This window comes from Natrix helvetica (assembly GCF_964273705.1).
Source record: "Natrix helvetica genome assembly, chromosome: 1".
NCBI lineage: Eukaryota > Metazoa > Chordata > Lepidosauria > Squamata > Natricidae > Natrix > Natrix helvetica.
In genome coordinates this window covers 68,376,838-68,397,230 of record NC_138548.1, presented here as the reverse complement: position 1 = coordinate 68,397,230, position 20,393 = coordinate 68,376,838, and the positions used below count along the sequence as shown (strand labels likewise).

Sequence of the window (20,393 nt, the reverse complement as noted above, 5' to 3'; positions counted from 1 at the left end):
ATTTACCATTTCAAAAATTAAGAAAAAAATCAATTGTTCTCTTGTATAATGCTAATGGGGAATAAATATATTGATTATTTGTTAGGGTTCCTTCAGGTTGGGGTCAATTTGATGGACATTCCATAGTAATTTCATGGACACGCCATGCTGTGCTCTGAAAACAGTACCAGAGAAGTTCACCACAGTACTTTCAACTTTCCTGCCTAGCCTACAGCCCTGATACTTCTTGGTAATCTCTTGTATAAAAAATGAATAGTTGTGAAATAAATCTTCCTCCACTATTACCTTGTACACAGGTGCCCTTCTGGTCCATTTCTAAAATGCCATTTCCAGACCCTTTCTGATAAATTCAGATCAGCTGACATCAGAAAGATGAATTTGTCAGGACTAACAAATTGCTGTCAATGGCTAAGTCTGGAGCCAGCCCATAAAAAGTAACTAAACAGTATGCTTTCTTATGGAATTAAATCTTACAGAATAAAATTCTGTTGCTTCTTGAAAAAGCACCTTTGGGACAACCATGACCTGGATGACTGAGAATCTCCATAGATCTTAAAGAATAGTTTTCCTTCTGTTTTGTGACTCACTTTAGAGTTTCTGTTGACATTTGCAGATTATAGTTCTTCTCTGTTTCAGGCAATTTTGAAAATTCTACCAGACATGGATGCTGCCTTTTATTATCATCTCGTATCTACAACATATGAAAGAGACGGTAAGTAACCTTAGAGCAACTTCTGCTCAACAAAAAAAATAGACCTTTTTTTCTGCAAATAAGCCACAGTCATTCATCAGAATTTTAAAACAGAACAGCTTTCTTCAATCAGGTGTCTCTAAAACAGGATTATTATCCCATCATGTAGCATGGCCACTGGAAAACTCATCCAGATATTTATTCTACAAGCTATGGATAAATGTCCCATGTGTTGGAGCAAATTGTGGGATTGTGACCTACATTGCCCAGCTGTTGTTCAAAAAGTAATATGCAGTTGGATATACTAGGTTAAATTTTACCTGCCGCATGAAATTATAGTTGAGCGTTCTTACCATAGAAATTTTATGAGTTATCGTATAGTCTAATATAACTGATGTTTTGTAGAACTAAACCTTGATTCCTCATAATATTTTGCATTTCTTTTGACTTATAAAAACTTATAAAGCAACCTTAAAGCAATTGGCTAAGTGTGAACCTTGGAAATCCTGGGAAGGAGCAGCAATAAAATGGACACTTCAAGGAAGAAGATATTTATTTATTTATTTATTTATTTATTTATTTATTTATTTATTTATTTATTTATTTATTTATTTATTTATTTATTTATTTATTTATTTATTTATTTATTTATTTATTTATTTATTTATTTATTTATTTATTTATTTATTTATTTATTTATTTATTTTTATTTATTTATTTATTTATTTATTTATTATTTTTTATTGTTTATTATTTATTGTTTATTATTTATTATTTACTTACTTACTTACTTAGCTATTTATTTATTTATTTCTGTGCTGCTCTGGGCAGATGACATTGGCTCAACAATAACTAGGCAGAACTGGCTGTGAGGGATGGTGATTTGTTAGAGATGGATATAGTGAACCTTATTTGGAATGATGAAAATGAGGGGGGCGGGATTGAAAATTGAAAAATAATATTAGCATGCATTAGGAAAAGATCATGGAGAAAAATTTTCTATGTGTTCATTAGGAGTTGAAAATGACTTGATGGCACTTAATCAAATCAGGAAGAGAAGGCCACAACAATAACAAGAAGACCAAAATTTTGCCCAATTCATGGAAGGAGAAGAATTTGTGTGACCTCGGCAAATGTTTTGGATCTGAAATTTCTTATCAGGCATCTAGGTTGCCAAGTATACCTCTATATTTATGGCTGCAACAATCCATAAGCCATAAACTGGACTTATTTATTATCCTGTCATTGTGGGCATTTTTCCTCCCCCGAATGTTTCAGCTATTAAAGCTCCAACTTTTTGTTTCGTAAAATATTCCTCAGGACTGCCAATAAGTAAACGTGAGACTGCAAATCAGTAAATGTCATCTTGGAATGGAGATTATAGGTTTGCTTTAACTAAAAGCACGAAAGCAGGGAAAATAAAAATGCTGTGAATTTTCTCTGCCTCCAGAGAAGATGCTTTTACTTTGAGCTAAGCTCATGGAGAATGCATCAATTCAGTTTTCATGTTGGTCTTATGCCATCCTTCTGATGTTTTCATTTTCCAAACCTAGTCAATAATTTTCAAGTAGTCTCCCATGTAGGACTATTGTCCCTACTGAATATAACTCATGTGGTTCCAGAGTGACCTCCCAAAAACTCTATGCAGACCTTGAAAACTGCACTTATGGCCTGTCTGGAAGTTACAGACTTTTGTTATGGTCTAACATTAAATTAAAGTCTCATACTTCAAAGATTATTGGTATTACTATGTGATGAAGTAAAATATCAGCATGACCACAATTTTCCCTTAGTTATTTACTACTACTTATTCTCCAGATCTGTTGAAGGAGGCTCTAGAGCTGTGTACAAAGAAATCAGAATTGTCCTGTTGCAGAGAAAATCTATTATTATTTTTATTTTCTCTAAGCTGAATTTCTTTTTATATAACACCTTAGTTTTGTATTTGGGAAAGGAAGAAGAATAAAGTTTTTCACCCATGACAAAATTCTGTTTACAATTTTTTAATTAGAAACCAACCTTCACTATTATTGTGTCAAGAGTATACCTATTTCCTGTAATTGAATAAAGCTATGCAATGAGTGATTTTCTCACAAAGAATTATTCATAATTATACCTTGCCATAGGTCCAACCGAGTTCTATTTTATTCATTCCCCAGAGTTCATGAATATTTTCAGCCAGTTTGTCTCTGATCTTTTCAAGATGAAAAGGCAAAACAATCTATGAAGAAAATATATAAATTTTTATCAAGATAAAATTTTGCAGCAATATCCTCCAAATTTTCCAATAAATGATCACACAACATAATAAAATCTAAACGTGGTTTATTACTAAATAAAAATATTCTGATAAATAAAATGTCCAGTCATTATATGTGTCATTATATTTTAATTAAACTTACCTGGTTGGTATCAATTGGACAAGGAGTAAAATTAGCTTGGGAAAGAAACTGAGTAGTACCAAGCAAATCTCTAACGCCTTCAGAATCTCTCTTATATTCTTTTACTGGTTCCAATTTCATTTTTTCTTTTGGAAGCAAAGCTTCATAGCAAGGGCCATAGCTGGTAGGAGGTAAAAACTTGAACTCTCCATGACGGCTACCCATTAAGAAACGCACTCTAAAGAAATGGAAATACAAAAAAAGGGTAATAATATTTAAGGGAGGGTATTTTTTAAAAAATGGTCATCATAGGCCATGAATCCAGCAATTCAATATAAAAATTGCCTCTGAAAAACTCATTTGCAAGTCATTTAATTATAGAAAATAAGTGAAAAGGTACACTTTATTATTTTATATTTCTTTTTAATTTCCTTTACTTAGAACAGTTTACTGTTGGCTGCACAGTGAGCCAGAAATGTATACTGGACTAACTGATAACCTGGTGTTGTCCGGGTATATTTATGGAGGGAAAATGTCCAGACCAAACGTAATTTCTAATGTTGGACTTTCCCCCTTACCAGAGGGAGCTCCCTTGCGGAGTATTGTTACCATGGCAACTCCACTGCGCTGTCAGTGAAAGCCGTTTTAAGGTACAACAGGCTGTATCTTAACAGAAGACATACCCCGAAGGGTGTTAGGGTTGTCTTACCCCCACAGTATTAGTTTCCAGAGTAAGTCATCTGTGTACCAAGTTCAGTTGAAATTGCTTGAGACGTTCCAGAGTTACACACACACACACACACACACACAGAGCCATATGACATTTTTATCCATCTTTGAGTCTTTTCTAATGACCTGAGATTTATAGATGTTGTTGTTTAATGGTATTAAAGATATAGTTGCAGAATGTAAGCTGTTTGAAGTAAAGCTATATTTTGCAATTGATTGATGGTGATTTTGTCAATCACTGTGGTGTTCAAGGGATGCTCCAGATGTTTTGGACTGCACCCAATGTACTTATTAGCATTGGTACTGTCTTTGCTTCTTTTGCCACAGTCCTTCTATTTCACAGTTCCTTATATTTCATGATTTTCTACAGCTGTTTCTCTTCTGGCACTACAGAAGATTGAGGAGGAGGAGCTTCCGGAGGAATGGCGGTCTGCCGCTAGAGCTCCGTGTTTTGCGGGGCACTTTCCGGGGAACTAGGAGTGCTGCCGGCCCCCTTTTCCAGCATGGGGGTCGGGTCCCCCAGTAAACAGCTACCCTGGTCTCTTTTATGACCCGAATGGGTCTTCCAGGGTAGCTGGGTGCTCGGGAAAGGCTTGAGGAACGAAAATGCAGCCGAAAATGCAGCCGATGGGGGGAGGCGCCCGGAGAAGCCGCAGAGAGACCGTCTGCGTTTGGAGCGGATTGAAGGAGAGGCAGACGGCCTCGAAATGGCGGACGGAGTGCGAGGAGACGTGCCGACACCAGCGATGCCGAATTTGGACTTCAGGTTGGAGGCTGGTAACCTAGGACCATCAGGGACCGTGGACTGAGGTGGCGAAGGCTGGAAGCGCCGGACGCCAAATCCCTCGGCCTGCAGCTTGTTATGAGAGGTAGCTGTGGGAGCTATGGGAGGTTTGAAAAGGTTTAAAATCCATGTTGGCTGAATTTGCGAGGATTGGAGACCGGCCGGGACTTTTGAGGCCGGTAAAGACTGGATGGATAGGCCGAGAAGGAGTTGGAGGAAGGAAGGAAGGAAGCTGGAGGAAGGAAGTTGGAGAAGGAAGCTGGAGGCCGGTGGGAGCGGCGTTGGGGCCTGGAATGGTGGTTTTGGGGGCCAAATTCGCAGTTACAGGCCAAGGCAGGATTGAAAGCCTAGGACCTGGTAGGAATAGGACCACGACTATGACTCAGGAGGCTGCATAGAGACTGGGGGGGGGGAGTTTTGTTGGTGGATTGCCAGGAGGCCCTTGTCATCGTGCATTTGACTGCACCCCACCTACCCCCCCTGCTGACTATTTATTAACAACTGCCCGGATTCCATTCCATCTGCGTGAGCCCTAGAGGACCTCTACCTACCCTATATGATCCACTGCTGATTGACCATCTGCTCCCTGCCTATTTCCAACTACAGTCCAACTACCCCTTGCCATTTGCCACCTACCACCCACCGCCCCCACCTCTTGATTGTCATCTAACCAATCCATTACTATTACCCCCCCATCTAAGCCTAATGATTGGACTATTCTGTTTTGCTGCAATTGTGTTCTTCAAATTTTTATTGGATCATGACATCTTCAGCACAGACCCTAAGCCCCGACGACGAACTTTTTAAACACTTTATGTATTTAAGGTCAGACCTTATCCTACTGCGAGAGTCCCCCCTCTCGCAGGTGTGGCCCTCCGCCCTTTCGAGGGCCCACCTTGATGACGGATTTATTAATCCCGAGAGGTGGAGGAAGCGGAGACTTAGGGGTTTTTTAGTTAGTTGCTTTTTAAATATTTGTAGGGGTGGGGTTTCAGGGGTTGTGGGGCGGGTGGGTCAGATCAGGAGCGATGTGAGAGCCGGGCCCCCAGGTGTGGTCGCGAGTAGAAGGGGCGGAAGGGAGGAGGAGGGGGAGGACACCATTCCTATACAGGGCTCTTTAATTCCAACAGTCGCAGGGAGGGGCAGATACGAGGACAGGTTAAGAACTTACAGTCGGTTGGGAGACCGTGGTTGCTGGTTACACCCGGTCGCTTGCACCAACCCCCGCGTTCTAGGTGGTCAAGAGTTACAGACCCAAGGCCTGAGGCTGTTGTTATGCAAGGCCCCCCTCATTCACGATCTAATTTTAGAGGGGGAGCCGGACCTCGCGGGAATAACGGAGACCTGGTTGGGCCACGAGGGAGGTCTCCCCCTCGTGGAAATGTGCCCACCAGGATACCGAGCATTTCACCAGCCCCGGGCCCAGGGAAGGGGCGGCGGGGTGGCAGCAATTATTCGGGAGGACTTAGAGCCGAGGGAGTCTACTGTGCCACAGACGTCCGGATGTGAAGCCCTTGTTGTGAAATGGGGGCCTGGGAGACAGTTGGGCCTGCTGATAGTATACCTGGCTCCTCGCTATACATCAGCGGCCCTGCCTGAACTCCTCGAGCTGATCGCATCGGTGGCGGTTGAGACCCCCAAACTTTTAGTGATGGGGGATTTTAACCTGCCGTCGGTGGGAGAAGCATCAGAGGGGGTTCGGGAGTTCATGGCTTCCATGACAGCCATGGACCTGACTCAAATGATTCAGGGCCCAACACACGAGGGAGGACACACTCTGGACCTTGTTTTTGTCTTTGGCCAGTGGCTGAGTGATCTGGGAGGAGGGGACCTAACCATCACTCCCCTGTCATGGTCGGATCACTCACTCCTTCGTCTTGACTTCCCTGGTGCTACCTCCCGCTGCGGGGAGGCGGAACCGGAAAGTGCCAGATGGTTCCGCCCCAGGCGCCTGATGGAACCTGATAGGTTCCAGACGGAGCTTGGGCCACCTCCTGTAACCTTGACCCGCCCCCGGGTAGGGGACCTGGTGGTTGCGTGGAATAATGCAACTACCGGGGCCTTGAACCGGGTGGCGCCTTTGCGGCCTCTCCGGCGGCAACGATCCACCCTAGCCCCTTGGTTTACCGAGGAGCTGAGGGTGATGAAATGCCGCAAGAGACGTCTAGAGAGTCGTTGGAGATCCTCTCGCTCCGAATTTGATCGAACACAGGTACGAGCCCATTTAAGGACGTACCTTGTGGCATTGAGAGCGGCCAAACGCCAATATTGTGCCACTCTCATTGCATCCGCGGAGAACCGCCCTGCCGCCCTGTTTCGGGTGTCCCGCTCCCTCTTGTTTCAGAGGCCGCGGGAGGCCCCTCTACAGGGCAGGGCAGAGGAATTTGGTAAATATCTGCAGGATAAAATCGCTCAAATCCGGAGAGACTGGGTTCCTGTCAGTGATCCAGTGGAGACGCCCATGGCGAGTCTTGAGGTTTCGATCTGGGAGGAGTTTGACTTGGTTGCCATCGAGGATTTGGACAGATTGCGTGGACGACTGCGACCCACCACATGTTTATTGGACCCGTGTCCCTCCTGGCTTGTACTGGCATCCTGGGAGGTTACACGAGACTGGCTCCTGGGCCTAGTGAATGCTTCGTTGGGCGAGGGGTCTCTCCCGGCCGCCTTGAAAGAGGCGGTGGTGAGACCCTTGCTCAAGAAGCCTTCCCTGGACCCTTTGGAGCTGGCCAATTATCGTCCTGTCTCCAACCTTCCCTTTTTGGCAAAGGTTGTAGAGAGTGTGGTGGCCCACCAGTTCCCACGACATCTGGAGGAAAATGATTATCTACACCCGCGCCAGTCCGGCTTCCGCCCCGGTCACAGCACGGAGACGGCCTTGGTCGCGTTGGTGGATGATCTCTGGAGGGCCAGAGATAGAGGTTGTTCCTCTATCCTGGTCCTATTAGACCTCTCGGCAGCTTTTGATACCATCGACCATGGTATCCTGCTGCGCCGGCTGGAGGGGTTGGGGGTCCGGGGCACCGTTTTGCGGTGGTTCGGCTCCTACCTTTCTGACCGGACACAGCGTGTGTTGACAGGAGAAGAGAGGTCGACCCTACGCCCCCTTACTTGTGGGGTGCCACAGGGGTCGGTCCTCTCGCCACTCCTGTTCAACACATATATGAAGCCGCTGGGTGAGATCATCCGTGGTTTCGGGGTGGGATACCATCTGTACGCTGATGATACTCAGCTGTACTTTTCCACCCCGAACCACCCCAACGAGGCCATCGAAGTGATGTCCCGGTGTGTGGAAGCCGTACGGATCTGGATGGATGACAACCGACTCAAGCTCAACCCTTCCAAGACGGAGTGGCTGTGGGTACCAGCCCCCCGGTTCAGCCAATTAATTCCATCATTGGCCATTGGGGGCATTCATCTTGCCCCCGTGGAGCGGGCGCGCAATTTGGGCGTCCTCCTGGATGCCCGGCTGTCCATGGATGACCATGTGACAGCCGTGGCAAGGGGGGCGTTCCACCAGGTTCGCCTGGTGCGCCAATTGCGCCCCCTACTGGACCGGGACGCCTTGCGCACAGTCACTCATGCGCTGGTGACGTCTCGCTTGGACTACTGTAACGCTCTCTACATGGGGCTTCCCTTGAAATGCACCCGGAGGCTACAGTTGGTCCAGAACGCAGCCGCGCGGGTAATTATGGGGAGTACTAGGTACTCCCATGTGACACCGTTCCTGCGCGAGCTGCACTGGCTTCCTGTGGTCTATCGGGTGCGTTTCAAGGTTTTGATAACTAGCTTTAAAGCGCTCCATGGCTTAGGACCTAGTTACTTGCGGGATCGTATTCTGCCCCATACATCCCTGCGACCAATTCGCTCGCACAGAGAGGGGATCCTCCAGGTGCCGTCCGCTAGACAATGTCGTGGGGCGGCGCCTAGGAGTAGAGCCTTCTCTGTGGCGGGCCCAGCCCTGTGGAATGACCTCCCTCCGGAATACCTCTGACCTCCGCTCCTTCCGTATTAAGCTTAAGACCCACCTATTCCAAGCAGCTGGCCTGGCTCAACTTTGATCTAACCATATCGCTCCTGACGGGTTTTTAACTGGGTATTTTAATTATATTTAATTTCTAGGGGGTTTTAAATATTGTATTTTAATTGTTTTTTATCAGCCGACCTCCTCCTTGTGTATGTTTCAGTGTATGTCTTTGTTATATGTTTGTTTTGTTCACATATTTATTTCGTATGTTTCATTGTACGCCGCCCCGAGTCCTTCGGGAGAGGGTGCGGCTAAGAAATAAATAAATATATTATTATTATTATTATTATTATTATTATTATTATTATTATTATTATTATTATTATTATTATTATTATTATTATTACAGCCATACTTGCCTGATGCAATCTCAATCTTTTCATCGAATTCTAACCTTATCCTTCCCAATACTTGGGAGAATTACTTGCCTTATTGTAACCTGAAACTCAGCTTGCGTACATAACTTTTTAAGTTTACCTTCATAGCATAGTGTATGCAACTTTTTATGTTTGCCTTCATAGCATAAGTACTGCTGTCAAAATTTATATGAAGTGTGAGAGTAAGGTAAGAAGTTGTTGCTAAGATGAAGACACACAAATAATCAGGAAAAACAAAAGCTGTAAATGTTGAAGGCTTGGGAAATGTTGAAGGTTTGGGTATTTCCATGCAATCTCATCAACTTATGGTAAGTGAGAGTTGACATAGGTCAAGGCAGCATTTAGAACCTCAGCGAACCAGGCTAGAAGGAGAGGACCAGGCATTTTGGGAATGCCAAGATACTAGCTTAACCAGATAGGAGTCAAGAAAAACTATTCAGAAGAATTCTATTTATTTGTATGGATTCCTGGAGGGACAGAAATGTTTGTGCCACCAAAGCCAAGTTGCTGACATTATCAGATTAGAAAATCTTCTGCTTTTAAATATTGTTTTCAAATGGGGGTTCATCATGAAGTTTTCATCTTATTAAGACCATGATTTTTGACTGGCCAATAGTTTTTTTTTTTGACAAACCTTCACTACATTTTCAGACATTCTCATTGTCTGTCAAGGTTGGTAACCTGAATAGAGATAAGGTAGACGTTTATTCAAGGTTAGGATTTTTCTGCTTTGTATTTAAATATTCAATATGTTTCACCCATGATGAATTTAACCTAAAATATGATCTCAAGAATCATCCTCTGCATCCAAGCCCAGGAAGAATTTTATTAACACATGGACCCCCTTCTCAGAATTCCATTCTACAGGTCTGCTAAAGTATATTGAGTCTGGAACAGCTTAGATGATACAATAGAACAGTGATGGCTAACCTTTTCTGGACTGAGTGCCCAAAGTGTACGCACACACCCATGAATGCGCACAAGCCCAAACTCCCAAAGTGCAATACCTGTGCAGCCCTGTGCATGCACCCCAACCCCATACATGTGCGCCCTGCCCCTTGCATGCATCCCCATGTATGCATGTGCAACCCCTGCATCCCCCACACATGTGTCCGTTCCCCCTGAACATACCCCACTCCCGTGCATGCATGACAGAGACCCAAAGACCAGCTGGCCAGCGGGAAGTGCATGCGCAGCAGAATTGAACTGGAGTGATGGCTTGTGTGCCATCAGAGAGGGTGCTGTGTGCCACCTCTGGCATGTGTGCCATAGGTTCACCATCACGGCAATAGAATTAATTACTATGTTATGTGCCCCACATCCTTTGTAAAAGTAATAGTGTATGTTGAACAAGAGTTAAAATATGTGGGGTACTTTCTTGGATTAAAGAAAGTAAAGACTTTAGTAATACTAAAATATACAGGAGAATTAGATACTCAGAAAATTCTGTTGTTGTTTCTGATACCGTAACCTTTCAAAAGAATATTATTTATAATGAGATTTCTAGAAAATTAAAATATATTATGATTTCCATAATAAACTTCCTTATGCTGTTATTCATTCACAATGTAAAATACGTAAAATAAAAATGTATTGAAACTAATATTATCTTGCAAACTTTGAGTTCATTAGAGGAGCACAAGACTACAAAGCACAATTATGCAAATATTTATAATAATGTTTAACAAAAGTATCTGTTTACTACTAGAAATGACACAAATGATCAGAACACTCACTTCAACACATCTTATTAGGCTTGTTTGCTAACTGCCTGAACAGATGTGAGGACATTTCTAGAGGATATTTCATGTCAAATATTTTTTCCCCTGCAACAGTACTTTGAGTCTTAGGTAGAGGAGTCCTCCAGCATCACTATTTAACACACCACCTGTTCAATTATAAAAGACAGAAGGCATTTATCTCTGAGATGTTGACTTTTCATGTCAACACATCTAGACTGTTATATTTTCTTTCAGCACGTGAGATTGATGTATCTGCTAGATTCTTTCACTTTGTTTTTCAGCACACAGTGCATTTATCTACCTAAGCTTAAATGCTTTTCCAGAAACACAAAACCTATACCTTCCCAACAATCACTGTAATTTTTATGTATGGTAAACAAAATGTATAGATTAATAGAAAGCAAAATGCCACTGAAAAACCCAATTAATGGCTGAATAGCAAAGGGGGCGCCTTAAGATTCTCTGGAGATATTTTCCAAATCTCTTTTAGTATTCTGCCAATCTCCAACATGGAGTCACATTTTATCTGCCATAGTTAAGCTGATATTTACAAGTTTAAGTTCTAATTTAATTAACATATAACTTTAACTTTAACTTAACTTTATTGTATTTCTAGACCACCCCTCTCTCAAAAGAGACTCGGGGCGGTGTACAGTCATATTAAAATAGTTGAACAGTAAATATACATGTTATAAGTATACAATAAATAAATTAAACATAGGACTGGAGGAGGTAGTAGAAGTTCCCTGTACAATTTAGTTAAGTTAGATTAAAAAAATTTAAAAATTTTAAAAAGTTAAAAACATTAACCTTAAAAGCTATCCCAAATAAAATATCCGCCAGGAGGTAAGAGTAGAACTATAAGTGGGCCAGGCCGGCTAGTCGGAACAGGTGAGTCTTAAGTTTTTGTTGGAAGGAGCGGAAGTCGGTAGTAGTTCTAATATCGGGGGGGAGGTCATTCCAGAGGGTTGGGCCCATCACAGAGAAGGCTCTATTCCTAGGCGCCGCCCGTTGGCATTGCTTGGTGGACGGCACCCGGAGGAGTCCCTCCCTGTGTGAGCGAATTGGTCGCAGGGATGTATGTGGTAGAATGCGATCCCGCAGGTAACTAGGCCCTGTGCCTAGTTATAATTTCTATTAATATAATTTCTATTAATTCCAGTCACATAATTGCAAACCAATTTGCAATTTCTGCTGAAACTGTGAAATCATACATCAAAGGCCTGCTTCTAAGTTTAAGCTATGATTGAGTTTATTTTACTCAGTTTATTATTAGCAACAGCAATAATAAAAGATTCTATGGCATGTTGATGATAAAAACATTTATTAAGGCATATATTTTATATAATATAATATCAGCTGCATCAACATATAAGCTACAGAAGCTTATACACTAATAAAGATATTAATTTTTAGGGTGTCATTTTGCTGCAGCTTGGACAAAGCAACAACTATTTCTCTGGAGATCATAATAATATTCTTCCAGTAAAGGTTTTAGGAATGCATTCTTCATGTCGGAAGTCAATGGCTTAAAGTAACTCCTTAGTGAATATTCTTACCAGAGTAAATCTGATTTCAGAAATAATACTGGAAATTTCAACATGGAGGTTATTTCAGACAAATGAAATTTTGTTGAGAAATGAGGTAAATATTCACTAGGTTTAGTAACACAGAAATAAATTTTCCTCAAGAATATTTCTATCACAGAAAGTCATTGGCAGTCTATATAAACATTTAACCACCCTGCAGGTAAATGGGATATTTGCTATCTAAATATACTAGGTGCCGGAATAGACATTAAATAGCTAGGTTTTAGGACTGGGCAATGATCTATATTTAAAGAGAAAAAGAAAATTGGTTTCAGGATACACATATTACAACTATTACCAAACTAAGGAAGTGTTTTATGGGATTCTGTGACTGCTGCCATGCAATCTCAGGAAAAGGACAATATCCTACCTTTTGCCAACAAATGTGATATGAACATTATCCCAAAAGTGCTTTTTCAAAAGGGAACTGGACTTTGTTTTTCCTTAAAATGCACACCAAATCACCTTTTCCCCTTTAAATCCAGTTTGTCCTGAACCTTATTCCTTCTCCAAACTTTCCTTTTGAACTCAGTTTTTTTCTAAGGAGCAAAAAGTCTATTATTTGCATTCTCTATCCAATGATGTAATAAACATGTATGTGAGAAACCATGAGATGGAGTAAAAAAAATGTGTCTTAGACTACATGGCTACCTTTTTTAAGAAGCCGCCTAGTTTGAGGAGAATAATAACAGCACTTAGATTTATATACCGCTTACAGCCTTCTCTAATCAATTTATAGAGTCAGCATATTTTCCCCAACAATACGGGTCCTCATTTTACCCACCTCGGAAGGATGGAAGGCTGAGTCAACCCTGAGCCTGGAGAAACTAGAACTGTCGAACAGCTGTCAGTCGGCAGTCAGCAGAAATAGCCTGCAATGCTGCATTCTAACCACTGCGCCATCACGGCTCTTATAATGATATCTAAGAGGCATTTTCTGGGCTGAGCAGGTCACCAAAGTTTACTTTTGTTAAAGCAAACTGTCCCTAAAATTACCAAAAATAGCTTGAAATTCCATTTTGTAAAACTAGCCATTGTATGCTAGTGTACAGGCCACATGAAGCTATATTGGGATGTGTAAAGGATAGGAAATATTTTTAAAATGGAACCTCATCATTTGATGCTCTAAACTCCAGACTGGCAAGTTTCAGGGGGAAAAAATAGGATTGGGGAATTTTAGCCCACCAGCTCTTATCAAAGTACAACTCTCAGCTTCCCTCACTGTTGGGTAAATTAGTGGGGCTGCCATCCAGCAATATCTGGAAAACTATAGATTGTCTCATACCACCATAAAGAATATAACTCTGGAACGCCTCAATCAATTTCAACCAAACATGGTACACAGATGATTTACTCTCTGGAAACAAATACTGTGGGGGTAAGGCACCCCTAATATCCCTTGGGATGTATGTCTCTGTGTGTGTGTGTGTGTGTGTTCCAGCATAACTCTGGAACGCCTGGGCTGCTGAAATGACTTGGTACATAGATAACTTACTCCTTAGAAACAAATACTGTAGGGTTAACACGCCCCTAACACCCCTCGGTGTGTGTGTATGTGTTCCAGCATAACTCTGGAATAAATAAATAGCATAAATAAATACTCGGGCAACGTCAATTATCAGCTAGTAGAAAATAAAATTGGAACAAACAATCCAATATAGTTTTCAATTACTGTTATATTGCTGAATAATAGGGGATGTTAAAGGGAATGTTATTTACAATACAATACAATACAATACAATAGCAGAGTTGGAAGGGACCTTGGAGGTCTTCTAGTCCAACCCCCTGCCTAGGCAGGAAACCCTATACCATTTCAGACAAATGGCTATCCAACATCTTCTTAAAGACTTCCAGTGTTGGGGCATTCACAACTTCTGGAGGCAAGCTTTTCCACTGATTAATTGTTCTAATTGTCAGGAAGTTTCTTCTCAGTTCTAAGTTGCTTCTCTCCTTGATTAGTTTCCACCCATTGCTTCTTGTTCTACCCTCAGGTGCCTTGGAAAATAGTTTGATTCCCTCTTCTTTGTGGCAACCCCTGAGATATTGGAACACTGCTATCATGTCTCCCCTAGTCCTTCTTTCTATTAAACTAGACATATCCAGTTCCTGCAACCGTTCTTCATATGTTTTAGTCTCCAGTCCCCTAATCATCTTCGTTGCTGTTCTCTGCACTTTTTCTAGAGTCTCCACATCTTTTCTTCATCGTGGTGACCAAAACTGAATGCAGTATTATTGTTTAAGGGAAGAATATAGGAAAGGTAAGATTAATAAATCATACACCATACCAGTGTATCATAGTTTGTTTAATCTTTGTATGTCAGAAGGGAACTTGACCTTTTGTCCAATAAAAATAGTATTATCTTCAAGCAGTTCTCCAGTGATATATAAGAGGGAGTGAATAATTTCACATAGATCATGAAAAAACTCCAACAGTTCATAATGGGTTCATTTAGTATAAGATTTGGGAGAATCCAAACCAAAAGTAGGCAGTGTCAAAATTCTCTTTCATTCTCCACATTCTGATTTTTTTTTTAAAAAAACTGGATTTTCTGATAATGATTGACAACTGTAAACTACCTTAGAGTACATTAACCCTACTAAACAATCTTCAATACAACTGTTTGGGACTGATATGAAAGCAAAAATCTTCCTTACTTGACACCAGCTGAGAAGCTCACCACAGGGAAAAAAAGTCCATCAGTATTGAAGTTTTCAAACATTCCTTGCACTGGTTGTCCATTAATACGGAAAGAAATGCTGGGTGCTCCTAAATCCAAGCAACAGCTGACCACGTCATCAGATGCTAATAAATGCTGATTCACGGAAGCAACAGCCCTGGATATTCGACCTAATAAGCAGAGAATCATAAGGAAAAATGATCTCAGAAATGCTGGGGAGCAACTGTGACATTTAAAATCATTTTTTCCACATTACATAAATCGTTTTTTGCAAAAGTGAAAAATATTTAGAAATTTGAATATTATTCCAATTTACAGACAACAACCAATATTTTTTTTACAGATCAGGATGCAATTATCTTTTAAATGGCATTCTCCTAAATTTTTAGTGCAATTCTAGGCACACAGAAACGAATACTTTAAAGAAAAACATAGAAATCATATGGTTGCAGGAGAATAATGTAGGTTATAAATAAATGCAAATTTGCATGTCATTCTTTTTAGTTATCAATGGAATTATTTTTGAATTCCATAGGCAGGCAGCATCCAGTGCAAGCTGCAAAGAAAACTCACTTTCGTCTGTCCATTATTTAATAGTCAATACTATGAATTTTCAATGTTTTGTTGGATTTAACAAAACAAGTGTTTTTGGTGTGCAATACACAAGAATTTAAACTGGGATTGTGCATGCTTACTGTTCATTGGATTCTAAGCATAGCTTCTAAACAAAGCCAAACAAAATAGACATTATAGCTCCCAAATAAAACCAAACAAAATAAATGAACAAATGAATAAGGAACACAAAACAAATATAGATAAAGTATTAATTCTCCCCCCCCTCTTTATTTCCAGTCAAGTGTAATTCAGCTTTAGAGATACTGAATTTTGAACTGTGAATATTAAGAGAGAAAAATTATTCTTTCAAAGAGGCAAAAAAAAATCCCTTAAAAAGAAAAAGAAAACAATTCTACTTTGCAAATCTTCATATGATTTGTGGCAGTTCACATTTTAAATCAGTTCTTACCAGACCACAGATGAAGTCCATCAAAGCCATAGGAGTACAGGTCATCACCAACACCATTTCCTCCCCATCCTTCCCCACCTCCGGGATAAGGAGCATAGCCTGATGTTGAGGCCCATCCAACCCGCAAATGTGTAGGTTCTGCTGTCAGAAATGGTTTCACCTGATCAATGATTAGTTCAAAATACCATTTCTTATACTGGGCTGAGCCCTCAGCAATTCCAAGAAATATGTTTGGCCTTATGCTAAAAAAGAAGAGAATGAAGACCATATCAAACACACTGCAATAAAATATATACCATGGTTTTGGGATTCAGGAAGAAAGATTTCTCTACTCTTGTCCCCACCTATGAAATATTTTCCCCTTTAAAGTAAAACCCCATTCTCTTGGTCTTTCAAAATTGGGCTCGGCCAACTCACTTGGAGCTTGAAGAGTGAGATTCAACCATGGAAATGGCTAGTGTCTGGAAGGTGTTCCCTCTGCCTTTTAACTCATTCTATCTTTGTTTTTTTAACCTGACACATTAATTCCTATAATGACATAATGCATTGAAGTATTCCTTTTCTCTGAAAATAAGCCCTCCCCGGATAATAAGCCTAATTGGGCTTTTGAGCACATGCACTAAAATATGTCCTCTCCCGAAAATAAGCCCTCCTGAAAATATTGCAACATAGCAGCAGCCATGAGGTGACCACACTCGCCGCCTCCTGCACCTAAAAAAATAATATCGCCCCAAAAATAAGGCAAATCACTTATTTCGGGGGGCAAATGAAAATAAGACCCTGTCTTATTTTCAGAGGAACATGGTAGTTAGCTCCCATTTTACTTATATACTTGATTATATTATTATATTGTTTTTATGCTTTAGTTATAAACTGCCCTAGCTCACTGAGAGTAAGATAGGCAGTCCCTAAATTTGAAAAATAAATAGAAATATTCATGTATACCTCAATATATCAACAGTAAAGTAATCATCTAACATTGTTTTCAAACTATCTAGTATATAAGGGTAAAGTCGATATCCAAATTATCCTTCTAAATGATAATTCATGAGTATAACACTTTGCTTCAGCTGTTATGTGTTTAAGACTCTCTCCTATAACTCAATTTTACTGACAAGTCAAAGCGGGAATGTGATGCAATGCATAAATAAAATCATGTACAAAATCACAAAACCAACAAAACAGACAAAGAACTGCTATGTATCCTCACACAGCATATCAGTTGTGACTGATTTTTCTGCTCAATTCCTGTTACAGAGATGAAATATTTTAATAAACATAATTGATATAAAATGATACCTTGTCACATCATTCACCAGCCGTGTTTGCAAGAGCAGATCTCTTCGAGGAAGAAGATTGTCACATATTAAGTTCTGATTAGCACGCACTGCTACACCATTACAGAGACAAAGAGAGCACAGGACATCAAGAACCTAGAAAACATTAATAGAACTGAGTCTTAGAACTATATACAGCATAATATAATGCTAGTTTCAAGCAGTTTTAATTTCACTGCTAAAGAAATCTTGCTAGAAATCTAATACCATTATTATGGTTCATTGCACAGTCATTCAGATATTTGGCATTTTTGTCTTCCTATTGCTTTTCAAGCACTTGGAACAGGCACATCTATTCTTATTATTCTTACACTTACTCTTACTGTTGTTCTAGAATGGAGTAAAAATAAAGGAATATTAATTAATGAAAATTTTAAAAAATTACAAAACTGGCATACTATAGACGTTGGTAGTTCAGTTCTAAAGAATAGAATCCCAAACAAGTTGTCAGCCCTGGAAGCCATCTTTTCTGTTGGAGCTTTAGGGCTGTCACATTTAGTGCCTGGGAAAATGGGATGGGGGGATTACAGGAGTGGTGGAGGATTAGCCATAACAACATTTCTTTCTCGGCGAGTCAAGGGTATTCGGCCTGCACCTGGATGGGTGTGACTGGGGGTTGTCTCCAGTTGGGAGGGTGAATTGATTGGACCATGTGATGGACTTGTGAGTGCAGGGATTGGATCTTTGACTTTCTTTTGGGTGGGGAAAACCTGGAACTTTCAGATTCGGGGTTTCCCAGATGTGCCAATATGACATCTGTAATAAAATGGAACTTTTAGGAACTTCAAGCCTGAGAGTCGTCTTTTGTTAGAGGTGTTACTTGGAACCCTGACACAAAGTACAGTATTTACAATAAATTAAACTAATTAAATTAGGTAAAATTAACCAATGTAAAACATGAAATTCTGAGAAGCCTATTATCAAAGCCAGTCAAGATCCCGTTGGCCCTGTATCTTTTCCTCCACATCAAACATTCTTCCACACCATTAAAACTAGAAAATCATCCATAGATCACAGAGTAAGGAGCTGATTCTAAAGCTGTGAGGCTTTAGATCTTGAAAGGCTCTCAACCTTAAATTTACTGTCAGAGTAGTAGACACAGCCAAAATGCCAAGGATGCCAAATAATCCATTTTGTGGGGATGTACGTTCTCAACAATGAAGTAGGGATCAATACTCCCAAAACCAAAATTAAGTTTGTTTAGTGGTATCTGGCCCTATACAGACTATGTGGTGTATAGAGACACGAGAGAGAGGAAAAGATTACAAAAATCCAGACTATAGTAATTTGAACCCAGGACAATGAAGCAAGAGTAGGCAGGGAGGCCTTCCACTAAGGTGTTGCAGTAATCAATGCATGACACAATCAGAGCATGAATGAGAAGCTTTGCTGCATCAGGTGTCAAGACTTGAAAAACACAGCAAATATTCTACATTTGAAAATGGCAGATCTTCACAGTAGGTGCAATGAATGACTGCAGGACAATTTATTATCCACCTGCAGGCACACATTCCTGGCAACTGATATGGAGGCAATCTCATATCCCTGGAAACAGATGGAATTTGTTTTTTTGCAAAACACTAAGAGCTCTGTTTTGTCTGAGCTCAAGATAATGGGCAATCATCCAAGATGAAATTTGCTGTTAAAAAAACCCCATTGGAATTCTGTGTCACTGAATCAATCTTGGAAGATTATCAGTACATTTGGGTATGATCAGAGTAGATGTGTTATCAAAAACCAACTCTAATATTATGTTACTCTAAAAAAGGTATAAAGCGTGAAGGGAACATGACCCAGGAATAAACATTGAACAATACCAACTGTAAAGGGAAATTTACAATAACAAGAGTTTTTAAAGGAAACAAGAAAAAGAAGGGGATAAAAAAGACAAAAACTAGATGAAAATGCATCCATAACCCCCAACAATTCAATAATCAGGATGAAAGTATTTGACGGTTAAGAATATTAAATACAGCTGATTATCTAAGAGCAGCAGCCTAGTCAATAGATACTGAACATCATTCAACAATTCAAAGAGAGATGTCTCAGTGGCAGGACCAGATCAACATCCTGATTGAATGGAACCACAAAGATTATGATGAGCAAGACAGGTCCCTATTTAAAAAAGAACAACTTCAGGATTTTTAAAGAAAGGAAACATAGAGTGGGAGCTAGAATAGATGTGAGAATCAAAGGATTTGTTTTTGACCAGTGAATAATAAACAGTTCAGTCAATAATGTAAAATAAAATGGATGGAAGGAAAAATGAACAAAGGAAGGACAGAAAGGCATCCAGTGGGCAATTTGCCCAATGAATAGATAAGGCTTGAATATGCAGCACTTAAACTGGTGAAAGGATGAGAACATGTCCTGCCCACAAGCCCTTTCACAATGCTTGATGAGCAGTTTCTGCTTAAGAGATACTAAAGAAAGTTTTGGCTCTCATTTGTTTACCCAAACATTTGATCACAGCTTGTCTGAAACAGCACTGTAGAAGATATCCTTTTAAATGCCAAGAAAAGTACCAGAGTTGAGCCTATAAGGCATTGCTTCAATTTATTTTCTAAACAAATAACCCTGTACAACATTTTTCTTTTCTTAAATATAAGCATATTTCTTCAGAGGTCTCCACTGCATTCCTCCAAATTCTGTTCCATCATTCAAACAGTTTCCATATTCACTTATTTAGAGACCAAGTCCTAGTGACTTCATTGGGGCTGAGTAAAATGCACAGGATTATAGGGGTGGTACAGTGGTTAGTGATTATGCGGTGGCGCAGTGGTTAGAGTGCAGTATTGCAGGCTACTTCAGCTGACTGCTAGCTGCAGTTCAGCAGTTCAAATTTCACCACGCTCAAGATTGACTTCCAAGGTGGATAAAATGAGGACCCAGATTGTTGGGGGCAATGTGCTGACTCTAAACGGCTTAGAGAGGACTGTAAAAGCACTATGAAGCACTATATGTCTAAATGCTATTGCTATTATGCTGTCCATGTCCAACAATATGAACTTCTATACGTATGGCCAGTAGAAGC

The 20,393-nt window shown here is 40.5% G+C and overlaps 1 protein-coding gene across 1 annotated transcript in view; it reads right to left on the bottom strand.

The window, feature by feature from the left end:
* RYR3 (ryanodine receptor 3) overlaps positions 1-20,393 on the bottom strand; it is a 334,068-nt gene that overhangs the window by 204,877 nt on the left and 108,798 nt on the right. The window contains exons 17-22 of the mRNA XM_081937281.1: positions 17,322-17,455; positions 16,023-16,264; positions 14,976-15,168; positions 3,094-3,310; positions 2,808-2,912; positions 588-691 (exon numbers count right to left, since the gene is read on the bottom strand). Of these exons, the coding sequence (XP_081793407.1) occupies positions 588-691; positions 2,808-2,912; positions 3,094-3,310; positions 14,976-15,168; positions 16,023-16,264; positions 17,322-17,455 (995 nt within the window). The remainder of the gene's footprint in view (positions 1-587; positions 692-2,807; positions 2,913-3,093; positions 3,311-14,975; positions 15,169-16,022; positions 16,265-17,321; positions 17,456-20,393) is intronic.